General features: G+C 39.7%; 1 protein-coding gene across 1 annotated transcript; it reads left to right on the top strand.

Moving 5' to 3' along the window:
* Window positions 1-11,201: 11,201 nt before the first annotated feature.
* Window positions 11,202-13,113, top strand: LOC138901899 (uncharacterized). The gene is made up of 3 exons (XM_070189697.1): window positions 11,202-11,279; window positions 12,376-12,441; window positions 12,670-13,113. Exons 1-3 carry the CDS (start codon window positions 11,202-11,204, stop codon window positions 13,111-13,113), a joined length of 588 nt encoding a protein of 195 aa, XP_070045798.1.
* The last annotated feature ends 6,327 nt before the right edge of the window (window positions 13,114-19,440 follow it).

The following is a 19,440-nucleotide window of genomic DNA, read 5'->3' as shown; positions in this document are numbered from 1 at the left end:
ATCACACCATAAAAATCATTTTCCCCATCCTGGTTGCCTTCACCACCTTTGACACACACCCCACTGTTATTGCTTTTTTTATACTTGGAGCATTCCTCGGTGTGAAATTTGTAACCATTCACAAAATACGTAGACATAGTTGTAACCGTAGGTGCAGGTCCCCAAGATATATCTTTCAAAAATTGATTAACACCATTGTTTAGATTATTGACCTACATATAGTATTAAATAAATCACAAGTGAGCAAGTATATTCACAAGTGACCAAGTATGTATATTCACATGTGAGAAAGTATGTACGATGCACTTACACACTCTTTAAACCATACCTCAAATATAGAATATACAACATCATGGCCAAATTGACTCACAAAGTCACCGAGCGACACATTGAAAATTGTGTAAGTTGCATCAACCAAATTAAATAATAGTCCATGTAAATTAATCTTTCGTCAACACTTACTTAAGAAAGGGTTGAACTTCCAAACAATTTAGCAACACATGATTTGAAACTGATTTGTACTCCATACTACTTAGGCCCTTTTGTTCGATCTTTAGAACCTTGGCCTGGTTGATTGAATATGGACATTGGTGGATATAATGGATTAATCTCAATCACGATATTGTGCCGATTTGGCCTATTTCTAGTACATGGCACATGACTGTCGAAGTAGTAAGAACAAAACAGGGCAGTTTTTCTTTTGCAAGATAGGCTTTGCATATGGATCTTTCAATCCTGTTCCTCTATTTAACAAATCATTTACACTTTTTGATAGTCCTACACATTGTCATATTAGACGATAACGTTAAAGAAAATTACAAGAGTAAATCAAGGTTTGATCATTAGCTCTCGAATGGATACATCCACCTGCATTGAACCGGCCCTCCAAGTCGTGCTTTATGTACAAGGTGAATTGAAAGGTGTTCCATCACATCAAAGAAACCACATAGAAAAATCCTTTTTAGCTTATTACTAATTAAGGAATGTTCTGATTCTGATTCATTTGAAATAGGTTTTCTTCCCTTAATGTGGTAGAACATAAGTCTTTGAAGAACAAACTTATCTCTCTGATGGGTTTCCAGATATTTTCAGGCAAACCACAAAATGCAATAGGGATTAAGGTTTCCATGAAGATATGACAGTCATGACTTTTCATATGAGTCGGCTTTCCTTCAACCATATCGACACGTTTTGCCAGGTTCAAACCATAGTCCTTAGACATGTTTAGGTTTGCAACCCACTCACAAATCTATCGTCTTTGTCCCAAAGTGAATGTGTAGTTGGCCTTGGGCTTGAACACCTTACCATTGTTCGCAGATTGCAAATGTAATTCAGGTCGCCTACAATATTCTTGTAAGACCAGTCTAGCCTTCGGGTTTTTTTTTGTCTTATTCTTATCATCCATCACTGCACTGAACAAATTGTCAAAATAGTTATTCTCAATATACACGACATCAAGATTGTGTCGGAGAAGATTAAAACAAAGTTTATAGCACTACATCTTATAGAATTATACACTTTATTTTTAAATGTGTTATAGTAAGTTTTAATCGAATATAATTGAATTTTCAATTGATCCACTGATGAATTATCCGAGCAAAGTACTAATAAGGTGATCGAGAATAAAACATTCAAAATTATGTATATATATATACACAAGTGTGTGTATTGGTAAATATATGTAGATATTGTAAATAACAAATAATCTAACAATAATACCAACCGAAATCGGTCGGTAATTATATATATATAATTTTTGCTATATTTAAAAACCAAGCGGAGAAAAATAATTTCTACTTTCCCACTGATTTCGGTCGGTATAATTTTAAAATTTTAATTAAAACTTATTTTGGTTGATATTATGCAAGTATGACCAGGTCTTGGTCAAAAATTGACCACTTCCAGTCCGACATCAGTCGGAAATTTTGTTTTTTTTATTGTGGGACCACTATTTCCGACCGAAGGTGGTTGGTATATTTGTGATAAATATTTTCGTTGACTTTTGCGACCAATTTATCCCCTTTCCGACCGCCATCGGTTGATTTATTTTCTGACCGATTTCGATCAAAAGGGTGTGGACGAGTTTCAACAGTTTTCTAGTACTGAATGCCTCGGCCCAACACAATGGTAGCAAAGGCAGCTGCAAAGATAAGACGGAAAACAGAGGCGGCCATTGGATGAGAAGATAATAGCAATACTGGAGAGTGATTCAAGAGAAAAAAACAAATAGGTCATCTTGGGAGGTGTCTTAAGCCACATATGGTTGGAATAATACATACATCCCCCATTTCCTTTTTGTTTTTGAAAATTATTTCCCTCTAAAATCTTAAAGTTAAATACATAATAATTTACTTGAGTATCTTTTCTTGCTTAATAATTCATTGCAAATTTGACATATCCAAACAAAAGCCTCCATTTTGAGGAAGAAGAAAAGCACATTAGTCTACTCAAATATCTCTCTCTCACTCTTTGTAAAAGAAAATGCTTTACGAGGTAAGAAAATCCTACGAATTGATTTACTGCTTAAGTTCACTGAGTAACTTATTGGGCTTTATCGTTGGGATAGGCAAAAGACAAGCAATTACCCTAACTACATGAGATGTATTATTGCAAGACTTCCAAATGCTTTTGAGCTTTTAAGAAATGTGCAGTAAATTTTAACCGGTAAAGCCAAAAAGAAAGTCCAGTGACTTCTATGTTAATTTAAGAGATTTTTTGGGTGAAACTGTTAGTTTTAGGGTTTCGGACTAAAATAATCACTTTTTACATATATTAAGGACCATATCCATGAAGGGATATACAGTAATTAACAAAATAGTCCAACTCCTATACAATAAAGACCATTTTCTCCAAAGAAAGGCATAAATATCAACAACCAATATAATGTATACTAAAATAACACCATATAATAATCTAAAATATAAAATTTACCAAAATTGTCATATGTAAGTACCCACTAATCGATGAAAAAAAAATACTCACTACTCTGATCCCATGCTTTCGGCTAGCGTATCTGCATTAAGAAGTTGTGACAGTAAAAATAACGGTTATTTTCTCGGCAAATATTTTAAGAAACTATTATTCCTATACTTTGGGAATTTACAAACAGCTAAATAAAAATGTACATGGAAAACTGTGCATTATATGCATGAGAAAAGAAAGAGAAGAAGAAACTAATAGGTGTATGTGCATTACCTCTATTTCCTAAAGATCTAAAACATATAAAAGCACGTTAAAGGAGATTGACTATCAAAATAGAGAATTAACTTTAATGACCTGAAGATGAAACTACCATCTTTAATGTGTGGAGATGAAGAACACATGAAGCTGGAAGCATAAGATGAGAAAGAAATCTTCATCTCTATATATTGAGTATTTTGAAGCGTTAGTGGGGATTTCACTTCTTATGGGAATCAAATTAATGAAGAGCTCAATTAGGTTTCGAAGTCCCAAAAATTAGTTGGCCAAACGTTAATGCTCGAAATCGTAGTTCTTGTAGAAATCAGAGTTCTAGTGTAAATGTGTAATCAAACTATTAAGTTTTAAATGTAATTACAATTTTATTCTAGACAAAATTATTTATATGTTAATTTCCAAAGGACAAAAAAATTAATCAATATTTGGAGGATATTTTGGTTGTTCAATATTTAAAGTTTTAACATTCATGATTTTATAATAATATACTAGTTTTAGTGTGTCACGACCTAAATCTCACATGTCGTGATGGCGCCTATCGCAATACTAGTCAAGCCGGCAATCACAATAAACCACACAACTTTAAATTTGGAAACATAGAAATATAAGTTCAAGAGTAAAAACTCATAAATACTGATAAGAAAATACCGCGACTCAATACAATATCCCCTAAAATTCGGGTGTCATTGTGTACATGACCATCTATACAATAACATGGTGTGACTGGTGAAAATGGTCTAGGAAGGTAGAACGGTATAAATAAAACTAAAAGAAAAAGGGGGAGAGTCAAGGTCTGCGGACGCCAAGGCAGCTACCTTGATAGTCTCCGAAATAAATAAGCTCCAACACTAGCAACATCCGTGCTCGGAAGTACCTGGATCAGCACACGAAGTGCAAAGTGTAGTATGAGTACAACCGACCCAATGTACTTAATAAGTAACAAGACTAAGCTTGAGCTAAAAGCAGTGACGAGCTTAATCAACACAGTCCAAATACAGAATTTAACAGCACAGAAATGACAGGAAATATGACAATAATATCTCAGGGAATCACAAAATCTGTTGGTACATAGTACAGAAATATAGACATGTTTTCAGGTTTAACAGTTAAGCTCAATACAGATAAAATATGCCAAGTATGATTTATATGAGGAATATTACATCTCTATATCTACATGACAATGTACATGTCACATGTGATGCAACATAATGAAAACCTCACACTCTCGGAGTACTCAATCTGATTGTCTCAATTCTCGCTCATCACACTCGGCATTGTACGGTATATGCGCTTACTGCTAGTATGTCAAACTCTGGAGGGGAGGATCTTGCCCAAGCGCGAATAAAACCTGTTGTGGCGCGTAGCCCAATCCCATCAGGAGTCAATAATACTTGTTGCATCATGCAGCCCGATCCCATCATGAGTCAGTAGTACCCTCTGGTGCGTGTATCCCGATCCCATCAATATCACTCACAAATAAGCCCTCGGCCTCACCCAGTCATCAATCTTTCCAGTCTCTCCGGCTCACAACACTCATTCCAATCAACCCAAAACAATGATATATGATGTGACAATAAATGCTAACAGAGACTAAGATATGATATACAATGACGAATACGACTGAGAATATAACTGCAAATTAAGCAAATAACTCAATAGCAAAAGAACGACCGATGTAGATCCTAATAGTACCGGCACATAGCCTAAACATGATTTCTAACATAAATCACAGTTCAGATTCTCTAACACATAGAGTACAGTAATAAATTCAGATAAGATGACTACACAATTCCACGGAATCAACTCAGTTATAATTTCTACGGTATACGCCCACACGCCCGTAACCTAGCATGTGCGTCGCCTCAACACTAATCACAAAATACGTAATTCAAGAATTCATACCCTCAGAACCAAATTTAGAAGTGTTACTTACCTCAAGTTGTGCAAATCTCTACTCCAATACGCCATTGCCTCGCGAATCAGCCTCTGAACGCCTCGAATCTATCTGCAAACAACTCGATACAATCAACTCAAACTATATGAATCAATTCCATATGAAAAAACTAATTTCTTTAACAAAAGTCAAAAACTTAACATCGGGCCCACATCTTGAAATCCGACAAAATTAACAAAATTCGAATACCTATTCAACCACGAGTCCACCCATACCAAAATTACTGAATTCCGATCACAACTCGACCTTCAAATCCTAAATTTAAAGCTTATGATGTTTCTACACTTTTGCCCAATTTTTTCCAACCCAAAACACTAATTAAATTATGAAATCAATGATATATTCATGCATATTAACCAAATTTGAGTTAGAATCACTTACCCCAATCAATCCTTTGAAAATTTATCCAAGAATCGCCTCAATCCGAGCTCCCAAAGTCCAATTATGAAAATTTACTCTAACCCTCGTTTTTGAAAAGTTATATTCTACCCAGGTGTTTCTTCTTTGCGATAGCGGAAAATTCTTCGGGATCGCGAAGCACAAATTCAAGATGCCAAAATTAACCCTACCTGAACGCAGAAACACAAGAGCAAACGCGATGCACATGGACTCAACTCTACGCAATCACAATCCTCCCCACGCGATCGCGATGAACAAACACGTGGCTTCCAGCCAACCTTCCCTCCTTCTTCGCGAATGCGGTACGATCCTCGCGTTCGCGTATTACCACTGACCATAGCTCTGCGATCGCAGACCTAAACTGGGAACCGCATAGAAAATATTCCCCAGTCACCCAAATAACCCTTCGCGATCGCGGACCTCCATTTGCTATCGCGTGTAAGGAAACCAGCAACATAGGTATCAACACTTCAGCAATTCTTCTAAGTTCCGAAATGCATCGAACATGATCCGTATCACCCCCGAGGCCCCCGAGACCCCAACCAAACATGCCAACAAGTCCTAAAATATCATACGAACTCGATTAAAGCGTTAAATCACATCTAACAACACTAAAACCATGAATCACGCATCGATTCAAGCCTAATGAACTTATGAACTTCTAACCTTCAAAACTAATGCCGAAACATACCAAACCAACTCCGATTAACCTCAAATTTTGCACACAAGTCATAATTGAAGCCAAAATCATCTACGGACCTCCAAATTTCTCAACTCTCCAAATTTGTATTTTTCTAAATTTTGCCAATTCGAGCCAAAATCATCTACAGACCTCCAAATCAATATCCGGACACACTCATAAGTCCAAAATCACCTTATGGAGCTATCGGAACCATCAAAACTCCATTCCGGGGCCATTTACACATAAGTCAACATCCGATCAACTCTTTTAACTTAGGCTTCCAACCTTGGGACTAAGTGTCCCAACTCATTCCAATGCATCTCCGGAACTAAATCAACCACCCCGGCAAGTCACATAACAACAATTGAGCACAAAATAAGCAGTAAATGGGGGAACGGGGCCCCAACACTCAAAATGACCGGCTGGGTCGTTACATCTTCCCCCTCTTAAACAAACGTCCATCCTCGAACAGGTCTAGAATCCTACCTGGAGTCTCAAATAGGCATGGATATTTGCTCCGCATCTCCCGCTCGGTCTCCCAAGTAGCCTCCTAGAATGGCTGACCTCTCCACTATACTATCATTCAAGCTATGTTCTTCTACCTCAACTTTTGTACCTGCCGATCCAAAATGGCCATTGGCTCCACATCATAAGTCAAATCACCATCCAACTGAACCGAACTGAAATCCAAAATATTAGATGGATTACCGACATACTTCCGGAGCATGGAAACATGAAACACTAGGTGAACACTCGATAGACTAGGTGGCAATGCAAGCTTGTAAGCCACCTCTCCAATCCTCTCAAGCACCTCAAAAGTCCCAATACCGAGGGCTTAACTTTCCCTTCTTCCCCAACCTCATAACACCCTTCATGGGTGAAAATCTGAGTAGTACCTTCTCCACACCATGTAAGCAACATCACGAACCTTCCGATTGTTGAAGCTCTTCTATCTATACTACGTCGTGCGAAGCCGATCCCGAATAAACTTAACCTTGTCCAAAGCATCCTGAACCAAGTCCGTACCCAATAGCCTAGCCTTACTCGGCTTAAACCAACCCACCGAAGACCGACACCATCTCCCATACAAAGCCTCATATGGAGCCATCTGAATGCTCGATTGGTAGTTATTGTTGTAAGAAAACTCTACAAGCGGCAGAAATTGATCCCAAGAAACCCCGAAATCTATGACACAAGCACGTAGAATATCCTCTAATATCTGAATAGTGCGCTCAGACTGTCTTTTTGTCTGAGGGTGGATTATTGTACTTAACTCAACTCGTGTGCCTAACTCTCACTGCACTGCTCTCCAAAACTGTGATGTAAGTTGTATGCCCTGATCTAAAATGATGGACACTGGCACACCGTGAAGGCGAAAAGTCTCGCGAATTTAGATCTCAGCCAACCGCTCCGAAGAATAGGTAGTCCCAAATGGAATGAAATGCGCGGACTTGGTCAACTGATCCACAATCACCCAAATGGCATCAAACTTCCTCGAAGTCCATTGGAGTACAACTACAAAATCCATGGTGATACTCTTCCCTTTCCACTCAAGCCTTTGAAGCAATCCACCCGGCCTCTAGTGATCGTACTTCACCTGCTGACAATTTAGGAACCAAGCTACAAACCCCACTATATCTTTCTTCATCCTCCTCCATCAATAGTGCTCCCTCAAGTCTTGATAAATCTTTGTGGTACTCGGATGAATGGAATACCGCGAACTATAGGCCTCCTCTAGAATCAACTCACGCAGCCCATCTACATTGGGCACACAGATCCGACCCTTCATCCGAAACACCCCATCATCCCTAATAGTAACCTTCTTGGAATCACCGTGTTGAACCGTGTCTTTAAGGACAAGCAAATGGGGATCATCATACTGATGCTCTCTAATGCGATCATATAAGGAAGACCGAGAAACTACATAATCTATAACTACTGGTCTCCAAAACATCTAATCTCACAAATTGATTGGACAAGGCCTGAACATCATATGCAAGTGGTCTTTCACGCACCGAAATGAATGCAAGGCTGCCTATACTCACCGCCTTTTTACTCAAGGCAACGGCCACCATATTAGCCTTCTCGGGATAATACAGAATGGTAATATCATAGTCCTTTAGCATCTCCTACTATCTTCGCTTCCTCAAATTTAGATACTTTTGTGATGGAGACTATGATGATCTGTATATACCTCACAAGACACACCATAGAGATAATGCCTCCAAATCTTCAATGTATGAGCGATGGCTGCCAACTCCAAATCATTAACAAGGTAGTTCTTCTCATGGGGCCTCAACTGGCACAAAGCATAAGCAATCACTTTACCCTCCTGTATCAAAACACACCCAATACCAATCCGAGAAGCATCATAATACACAGTATAAGAACCCGACGCTGAAGGCAAAACTAGAATCAGAGTTGTGGTCAACGAAGTCTTGAGCTTCTGAAAGCTCTTCTTTCACTCATCTGACCACCTGAATGGAGCACCTTTCTGTGTCAACCTAGTCAAAGGAGTTGCAATGGACGAGAAACACTCCACGAAGTAACGATAATATCCGGCCAAGATGAGAAAACTCTGAATCTCAGTAGATGAAGACTGTTTGGGCCAACTCTGAACCTCCTATATCTTCTTTGGATCCACCTTAATCCCCTCATTGGATACCACGTGCCCCAAGAACACCATCGAACTAAGCCAAAACTTACACTTGGAGAATTTTGCATAGAGCTTCTCCTCCCTCAACCTCTGTCGAACAATCTTCAAATTTTGGGCATGTTCCTCCTGGCTACATGAGTACACCACGATATCATCAATAAATACTATGACAAACGAATCAAGATATGGATGAAATACACTATTCATCAGATACATGAATGTTGCTAGGGCGTTGGTCAACCCAAATGACATCACAAGGAACTCATAGTGACCATAGCGGGTCCTGAATGTCATCTTCAGAATATCTGAGTCCCAAATCTTTAACTGGTGATACCCAAACCTCAAATCAATCTTAGATAACACTCTAGAGCCCTAAATCTAGTCAAATAGATCATCAATGCGCGGCAAACGATACTTGTTCTTGATTGTAACTTTGTTCAACTGCCTATAGTCGATGCACATCTGCATAGTACAATCCTTCTTCTTTACAAACAGAACCGGTGCACCCCAAGGTGACACACTAGGTCTAATAAAACCCTTATCAAGAAGCTTCTGAAGCTGCTCTTTAAATTCTTTCAACTCTGTTGGTGTCATACAATACTGCGTAATAAAAATAGGATGAAAGCCCGACACTAAGTCAATACCAAAATCAATTTTACCTATCGGGTGGCATGCCCGGTAGGTCTCCAGGAAACATATCCGGAAAGTCTCGCACTACCAGAACATAATCAATAGTAGGAGTATCAGCACCAACGTCCCTCACAAAGGCCAAATATGACAAACACCCCTTTCCGACCATCAATTGGGCCTTCAGTTAAGAAATCACTCTGCTGTGAACATACTCTAGAGAACCTCTCCACTTGATCCTTAGCAATCCCGGCATCACCAACGTCACGGTCTTAGCGTGACAATCCAGAATAACATGACATGGGAACAAGCAATCCATACCTAAAATCATATCGAAATCAACCATACTAAGCAATAGGAGATCAAATCTAATCTTCAATCCCCCAATACTCACTTCACATGACCGATAAACACGGTCCACAATAATAGCATCGCCCACCGGGGTAGATACATGAACAGGTAAAACTAAGGTGTTACAAACATATTCGTGTACGTTAGATCACGCTATAAGTTAGTTGATGTAAATTCGAGAAGACATTATCTTTGAGATGATAAGAAGTTAATACTCTTGGTCTTAACTGATACAAGGGTGTATAAGAGTGGTTAATAAGTATTAGAAGTTAAACGAATCAAGGATGTTGTAACCCATATTTTCGGGTAAATCTAGAGGTTCTTAATATGCTCATGATGTCGTGTTTTAAGGTATTTGAATCATATAATATCCATATCATAAGTCTTGAAGTCAAACAAGTTATGAAACAAAAGTCGACAAACGTTGTCGCAACTTACGTTCATAATTTTACTTAAGCTTTAGGTCCAATATTAATAAGATTTTCTCGCAATTTACTTGGAATTACGGGTTCATCTACCCACCAAATTAAATATCTATGAGTCTAGGTTACAACTCATTAAACTTTCTATCGATACGACATCATAGTATAGAGATATTCGCGTTTTTGTGAGACTACACAAGCAGCTCTTCATGGGACCCACATAGGCGACTGAGATATACTGATGTATATGAGATGCCTTAAGCCCATTTTAACTCACTCTTTTTCACTCTCATCGGATCCTAGACACCTAAAAACTCTCTCTCAAGGTTCTCTTATGATCCAAGACCCAAACAAAGGGCAAATAACACAAATAAAATGTCGGGAATCCCGTGGCGCTATTATGTTTCTTGTTCTTCTTGTTGTTGCTGATGCACGCTATTCTTGCAGACAACCTGGATATATGATGCGGGATTGTCCTAATAGAGGAGGTGGTGGTATGGCTCAGCCAACTGGATTTGTGTTTGGTCCTTCCTCATTAGTTTGACCTCCGCACGAGGTTTTTAGCAGTCGACAAGTCTTGGTAGAGGTAGAGGTGCAGTGTCGAGTTTGAGCGGTACTCAAAATCGAACCTATGCTCTAGTATGTTGACAGGATCTCAAGTCATCTCCAGATGTTGTTACAGGTATATTGTCTGTGTTTTCTTATGATGTATATGTGCTGATTGATCCAGGATCTACATTATCATATGTTAAACCCTTTGTGGCTAATAAGTTTGGCATTGAACCTAAATTGATAAGTAAATAACTTGCGGTATCTACTCCAATATGAGATTTTGTGATTGCTAGAAGGGTATATAAAGGTTGCACAGTGATGGTTTATAATCGTCAAACCTCAACAAATTTATTTGAGTTAGAAATGGTTGATTTCGATGTGATAATGGGAATGGACTGGTTGGCCTCATGCTATGCAAACGTTGATTGTCGTACAAAGATGGTTAGTTTTTCTCGGTGAACCCGTCATTTAATGGAAGGGAAATATTGCTACGTCGAAAGGTAGGTTTATTTCCTATCTTAAGGCAAGGAAGATGATCTCAAAAGATTATATTTATCATCTCGTTCGCGTTAGGGATGTGGAGGTGAAGCCGCCTACTTTACAATCAATCTACGTGGTCAATAAATTTCTAGACGTTTTCCCAGATGAACTCCCATGCTTTCCTCCTGAAAGGGAGATTGAGTTTAGCATTGATGTGTTGCCTGACACTCAACCGATATCTATCCCTCTATACAGGATGGCCCCGGTAGAGTTGCTAGAGTTGAAGCTGTAGTTGAAGGACTTGTTGGATAAGGGATTCATTAGGCCTAGCACTTCACCTTGGGTGCACAAGTCTTGTTCATGCGGAAGAAATACGGGTCGTTAAGGATGTGTATTTATTATCGATAGTTGAATAAGGTTACTATAAAATCAAGTATCCACTTCCAAGGATTGACGACCTATTTGACCAACTTCAGGGTGCCAAGTATTTCTCCAAGTTTGACTTACGTTCAGGGCATCATTGAGTGAGGGTTAAGGAGAAGGATATTCTGAAGACAGCCTTCCGAACAAGATATGGGTACTTTGAGTTCTTGGTGATGTCGTTCGGAATAACAAATGCCCCAGCAACTTTTATGGATCTCATGAATCGTGTATTCAGACCCTATCTTGACATTTCGTGATTGTATTCATTGATGATATTGTGGTGTATTCTCGTTCGGAGGCGGAACATGTGGGCCACTTTCGGATAGTATTACAGACCATTCAGGATAGTAAGTTATATGCTATGCTCTCAAATTGTAAATTTTGGCTGAACTCAGTAGCATTCCTTGGCCATGTGATATCTGACGAGGGTATTAGTGTCGACACTCAGAAGATCGATGAAGTGAATAATTGGTTGAGACCTACAACACCTTCAGAAGTCCGCAACTTCTTGGGGCTAGCAGGATATTATAAGCAGTTTATGGAAGGGTTTTCCTCTATATCAGCACCGTTGACTAAGTTAACATAGAAAGCTACCATATTCTAGTGGTCTGACGCTTGTGAACGTAGTTTTCAGGAGCTAAAGAATCGATTGACATATGTGCCAGTGCTCACTCTCCCAGAAGGAATAGAAGGTTATGTGGTATATTGTGATTCCTAAGGTATAGGTTTGGGGAGCGTATTGATGCAACGTGGGAAGGTGATTCATTATGCATCGAGATAATTGAAGAAGCATGAAAAGAATTACTTGACTCATGATTTGGAATTGGCTGCAGTAATATATACTTTGAAGATATGGAGGCACTACTTATATGGCATCTGTGTTGACATCTACACCGATAACAAGAGTTTATAATATATCTTCAAGCAGAAGGAGTTGAATTTGAGACAGCGTAGGTGGCTTGACTTATTGAAATACTACGATGTTGAGATATTGTACCTTCCCGATAAAGCCAATGTTGTGGTAGATGTTCTCAGTCGTAAGTCAATGGGAAGCTTAGTACACATTGAGGCAGGTAGACAAGAGTTGACTAAAGAGCTTCATCAGCTGGCCAATATGAGAATCAGATTGTTAAACTCTGATGATAGAGGTGTTGATGTACAAAATACAGTAGAATCATCTTTGGTAGCAAAGGTAAAAGCACATCAATATGAATATCTTACCTTATTACGATTGATAGAGGTCATTCGGCAACGTAAGATTACGGCTTTCGAGATCGAAAGAGATGGGGCACTGAGATACCAGGGCCGATTATGTGTGACTAATGTGGAAGGGTTGCGAGAGAAGAATATGAATGAGATTCATCAGTCCTGATATTCCATCCATCCTGGCTCCACAAAGATGTATCATGACATTAAGGAGTTATATTGGTGGGATAACATGAAGAAGTCTATTGCAAAATTTGTAGCCCAGTGTCCTAATTGCCAAAAAGTAAAGATCGACATCCAAAAGTCTTATTCCGATGTCCGACATCGTGATCTAGAGTTTGAGGTTGGTGATTGGGTTTTTCTGAGGATCTCACCGATGAAGGGTGTTATGATTTTTTGGGAAAAAGGGTAAGTTGAGTCTGCGGTATATATACAAGTTTCCTCAACGAATTGGATAGGTTGCTTTTGAGTTAGAATTGCCATCCAAATTGGAATTTGTCCACCCGGTATTCCATGTATCTATGTTGAGGAAATGTATTAGAGACCCTTCTCGGGGTCATCCCTATCAAAGATGTTCAAGTTACAGAGGATCTATCATATGAAGAACTGCCAATGGCTATATTAGATCGACAAGTCCACAAGATGAGAACAAAGGATGTAACTTCCATCAATGTATTGTGCAGGAACAAGAATACGGAAGAAATGACATGGGAAGCAGAAGAGGAGATGAAGTCTAAATACCCTTACCTATTCTAGATTGAAGATAACGAGGATGCTGGGGTAAAACAGGACGCGATGGAAGATTAAATAGCTCTATGAGGTAAAGGGCGACCTAAAAAGTATTGGGGAGAGGTGATCAGGCAGGATATGGCGAGGCTCCAGATTTTCGAGGACATGGAACTTGATAGGAAGATGTGGAGGTCGAGTATTAGGGTTGTAGGTTAGGAGGTAGTTGAGCCGTGCCTTACTCCGTACCATTGTGGGACTAGCCATGTAGGGTTTTTGTCTAAGATAGCTATTGGCAATGTTGTGGCTTACTATTCCGCTTTTCAGTGCATGTCGTATTTACTAGCTATCGCTTTTGCTTTGCATCTTTCTTCTAGATTTCATGGTGTTCCTATTTTTTTTATGGTTGTTGTGGTGATACTAATATTTACTAATATTGTCTCCCTTTGCTTTGCATCTTTCTTCTGGATTTCATGGTGTTCCTATTTATCCTATGATTGTTGTTGTGATACTAATATTGTTTCCTTTTTATCATTTTGTCATTTTGTCTTTTTATTTGTTTTGAGCCGAGGGTCTTTCGGAAACAGCCTCTCTACTCCTTCGGGGTAGGGGTAAGGTCTGCGTACACACTACCCTCCCCAGACCCCATTAGTGGGATTTTACTAGGTTATTGTTGTTGTTGTTGTTGTTGTTGTATGAGGTAAACAATAGCTTGAGAATACTCTTCAGTTAATGTACATATCCATAATGCTTTGTATAGCCTTGTGAGACCGTAGGTTTGGTTTAACTTATTGAAAATTTGGTTAGTGTCCATTTTATAGGGGAAACTCGGCCGGAAATTTCCGTCGGAATCCACGATGAGTTAGACTCCTGATAAACCCTTACATTCGAGCACGAATGTTCCTAAGGTGGGGAGGGTATTACAACTCATAATCGCGTATGTTAGATCATGCCGTAAGTTAGTCCACATAAATCCCAAAAGACATTATCTTTGATATGATAAGAAGTTAATCATATTGGTCTTAAATGATACAAGGGTGTATAAGAGTGGTTAACAAGTATTTGAAGTTAAATAAATTAAGGATGTTGTAACCCATATATTCGGGTAAAACTAGAGGTTCTTCATATGAACACGAGGTCGTGTTTTAAGGTAATTTGATCATATAATATCCATATCATAAGTCTTGAAGACAAACGAGTTATGAAACAAAAGTCGACAAACGTTGTCGCAACTTATGTTCATAATTTTACTTAAAATTTATGAAATATGGGGTGATATACACCTTAAATTAAATATCTATGAGTCTATATTTTAACTCATTAAACCATTCATCAATACGACGTCGGAGTAGAGAGATATTTGCATTTTCGCAAGACTGCACAAGCAGCTCTCTATGGGACCCACATAGGCGGTTGAGATATATTGATATATATGAGACACCTTAAGCCCGTTTTAACTCATTATTATTCACTTTATTCAGACCCTAGACACCTAAAAACTCTCTCTCAAGGTTCTCTCATGATCCAAGACCCAAACAAAGGGCAAGCAACACAAATCAAGTTTCGAGAATCCCGTGGCGCTAGTATGTTTCTTGTTCTTCTTGTTGTTGCTGATTTTTGGGTGGTTCCAGCTACTTTGAGAGGTTGTTTTATGTGGTTTAGGTTCTGAAAAATACTCTATCATATTTTTAATATCAAGCCTAGGTGATTTCAAGTCTTCCAAAGTGATTCTAGTGCCGAAAACCACGAATTGATTGCTAGTTTCGATTCCTTGTTCTTGTGGCAGTATTGGAAGGATATTTCGAGGTGAAGTAAGGTAAAATTGGAGTTGTTCAATCTGTTTAAAGGTAAGGAACCTCTTAATCTACATGTATATAAGATTATCTAAGTTGTGGCTAATTCGCTGAAGCTAGAACTTGTGAGATATCTATCGAAAGGCCTGTTAGTAATCTGTTGGTTGGTGGACTATTTTGGGAGGCTTAATATGATTATTATTGATGTTGTTTGGGATGTTTTGGTGATTGTTTTAACTTGTGGGAAGTAATATAAATAGGGGAGTTTCTGTCATTTCCTCGTAAAATCGGTTGCAATCGATATATAATTGTTACGACGCTTAAACGATAACGATAGTATCATTTCTCTTATTGTAGACGAAGGAGTCGTGACATTTTCATAGCTTGAGGTTGGGAAGTATATACAAGGTATGTGAGGCTATCCCTTTCCTTCTTTTTCACTACTCTGATTGTACATAATATAATGAACGAGCTTCCAAAGATACTCCACTATTAGAAGCTAGCAGTACTTAGATGCTAGCCCCACCTGGAGCTGGCTGAGCGAGTGGTGAAGTAACTGGTGCGGAATTCGCAATCTGAAGCTGAACTGGACCTCTTAAAAGCCGGGGACAATGCCTCTTCACATGACCAAACTATCCACACTCAAAGCAACCCCTCTCTGACAATGGCGCAAGTACTGAAGCGGACCCCGAGAACCAGAATAACTACTAGAGGGCCTGGCACAGATGAACCCTAAACTGATGGAGCACGAGATGAACTCTAAGCTGGGAGAGCATTGAGAGATGACTGACCTGGACGAGGACTATATGAACCATGGCTAGCTGATGCGCCACAATGAACCGGATGAGCCATCTGAGTGGGCCTATAAGGACGACCCCTGTTGTGGTGGAACTGACCCCCAGAAGAAATACCGATGAAACCACCTGAACCATGATGCCTCTTAGCATCCCTCTCCTTACGCTTCTGACTATGAACCAGCTCTAGCCGCCGAGCAATATCAACTACCTCGTCAAACATAGCACCTGATATATTCTCTCAAGTCATAACAAAGTGCAATCCATAGTTGAGGCCATCAATGAACCTCCTAATCCTCTCCATCTCTGTGGGAACCAACCAGATTGCGTGACAAGTCAAATCTTAATATCTCATCTCATACTAGGTCACAGACATACCCTCATGGGGTAGCTTCTCAAACTGCCTACGCAACTCCTCCCTGCGGGTCGGTGGCACTCACTTCTCCAAAAAGAGAACGGAGAACTCGTGCCATGAAAGTGGTGCAGCGTCGGCTGGCCTACTCTGCTCATAGTTCTCCCACCATCTGAAGTCTTCCCCCATCAGCTGAAAATTAGTAAATGAGACCTCACTAGTCTCCAGAATACCCGCCGTGCGAAGAATCTATTAGCACCTATCCAAGAAGTCCTGAGCATCCTCTGACTCAGACCCACTGAATGAAGGAGGCTTAAGCCTTCCAAATATCTCTAGTCTCTTCTGCTCCTCATCACTCATAATGGGAACCACCTGGGCTTGAGCAACTGCAACCGGTTTGGGCTAGTAGTACCCCCGGTGTCTGAAGTCCCTGCACCACCTACTTTGGAGTACGGGCGACGAGAGTCTGAGTTCCTCCCCCGGCCTGAGAAGTGGATGGTGCGGCCTGAACTGAAACCACCTGAGCAAGGCTAGTGCAAACAGTCAATATCTGGGCTATAGCCTCCTGAAGGACTGGGATCACAATGGGCATAGTTGGTGCCTGAGCTGGTCCCACTGGCTCAACCACATCTGGAATCTGCTCCGAATCTAGTACAATTGGTGGGTCTACAGGTGCTGCTCTAGCTACTGTACGAGTTGCACCTCGGCCTCTACCGTGAACTCAACCTCTCGTTGCCCTAGCTGGTGGTGCTGGTGGCCGTCTGCCCGATCCTGTAGCACGTGTCCTCACCATATGTGAGAGAATATAATAACAGAAGTTTAGTTCCCAGAATCAATAAATTCGCAGGACAAGATTATGAAGTATTCCTAAGGTTTTGGCAGCTTCTCGAAGATAAGTTCATACGTCTTCGTACCGATCTGCAAGAGTCTACTAAACTTGTTCATGACTAGTGAGACCTATCTAACCTAGACTCTAATACCATCTTATCATGACCCAAATCTGACATGTCGTGATGGCGCCTATCGCAATACTAGGGAAGCCGACAATCACAATAAACCACGCAACTTTAAATTTGGAAACATATTAATATAAGTTCAAGAATAAAATCTCATAAATACTGATAAGAAAATACCGCGACTTACTACAATATCCCCCAAAATTCTGGTGTCACTAAGTACATGAGCATCTATACAATAACATGGTCTGGCTGTTGAAACATTGTCTAGAAAGGTAGAACAATATAAATAAAACAAAAAGAAAAAGGAGGAGAGTCAAGGTCTGCGGACACAAAGGCAGCTACCTCGATAGTCTCCGAACTAAATAAGCTCCAACACTAGTAACCTTTATGCCTGGAAGTACCTGGATCTGCACACGAAGTGCATAGTGTAGTATGAGTACAACCAACCCATTGTACTCAATAAGTAACAAGACTGACCTTGAGTAGAAAGCAGTGACGAGCTTAGCCAATACAGTCCAAATGCAGAATTTAACAGGAAATATGACAATAATATCTCAAAAAATCTCATAATCTGTTGGTACACAGTATAGAAATGTAGACATGCTTCCAGGTTTAACAATTAAGCTCGATACAGATAAAATATGCCAAGTATGACTGATATGAGGAATATTACATCTCTATATCTACATGTCAATATACATGTCACATGTGATGCAACACAATGAAAACCTCACGTACTCACACTCTCGAAGTACTCAATCTGACTGTCTTAATTCTTGCTTATCACACTCAGTCACTCAGCACTATATGGTACACGAGCTCACTACTGGTAAGTCAGACTCCGGAGGGGTGGATCCTGCCCAAACGCTAATAAACCCTGCTATGGCGCACAATCTGATCCCATCATGAATCAATAATACCTGTTGTGGTGTGCAACTCGATCCCATCATGAGTCAATCATACATGCTATGGAATACAGCTTGATCCCATCATGATTGAATAGTACCCACTGCGGCGTGCAACCCAATCCCATCAATATCACTCACAAAACCACGTCAAACAACATGAAAATTATAAATCGACGGCCAAAACCTTTCTTTCAACTTTCCAACCTTCAAACTTAGACGAACGCTTCTGATTCTTATCAAAGCATTCCGGAATGATGTCAAACTTTGCGCGCAGGTCATAAAACAATACGAACCTATTTCAAGTCTCGAAATCCCAAACAGACAATGATAATATTAAAATACACTTCAAGTCAAACTTAATAATTTCTTAAACTTTTAAAATACCAACCTTCCATAATAAGCGTCGAAATGCTCCCGGGTTGTCCGATACTCAACCCGAACATACGCCCAAGTTTGAAATCATCATACGAACCTATTGGAACCTTCAAATTATGATTCTGATGTTGTGTACTCAAAAGTCAAGCCTTAGTCAATTCTTCCAACTTAAATCTTCCGAAATTAGAATTTTCTTTCCAAATAAACTCTGAACTTCCCGAAATTCAATTCCGACCACACGTACAAGTCATAAAACCTTAAGTGAAGCTACTCAAGGCCTCAAATTGTTGAACGACTTGTTAGAGCTTAAAATGATCAGTCGGGTCATTACACAGGCTTGGAACGCCTTCACGATCACGAGACTTCCCTCGCGTTCGCTGTGAAGAGTTTTTGGGCCTGAGGGAGCTTTGCCTTCGCGATCACAAGGCTTCTTCCGCGATTGCGAAGAAGGGTCATTAGGCAGTGTCTTGACTTAAAGTCGGGACTTATGCTTATTGTTCCCATTTTCTCATTGTGTTGGCTGAAATTTGAGCTTCTTGGAGAGCGGTTTTCATCAAGCATTATAAGGTGACTAATTTCTACCTAA

Source organism: Nicotiana tomentosiformis, chromosome 11 (genome assembly GCF_000390325.3).
Source record: "Nicotiana tomentosiformis chromosome 11, ASM39032v3, whole genome shotgun sequence".
Taxonomy (NCBI): Eukaryota; Viridiplantae; Streptophyta; class Magnoliopsida; order Solanales; family Solanaceae; genus Nicotiana; species Nicotiana tomentosiformis.
Note: the sequence above shows the minus strand (reverse complement) of the source record. Positions and strands in the feature narration are given on the sequence as shown.

Coding starts and splice junctions, on each gene's coding strand:
- LOC138901899 (XM_070189697.1), top strand. CDS start 11,202: ATGGTTGATTTCGATGTGATAATGGGAATGGACTGGTTGGCCTCATGC. Junction 11,280..12,375: donor TTGATTGTCGTACAAAGATG/GTTAGTTTTTCT, acceptor CGTAGTTTTCAG/GAGCTAAAGAATCGATTGAC. Junction 12,442..12,669: donor AAGGAATAGAAGGTTATGTG/GTATATTGTGAT, acceptor ATCTTCAAGCAG/AAGGAGTTGAATTTGAGACA.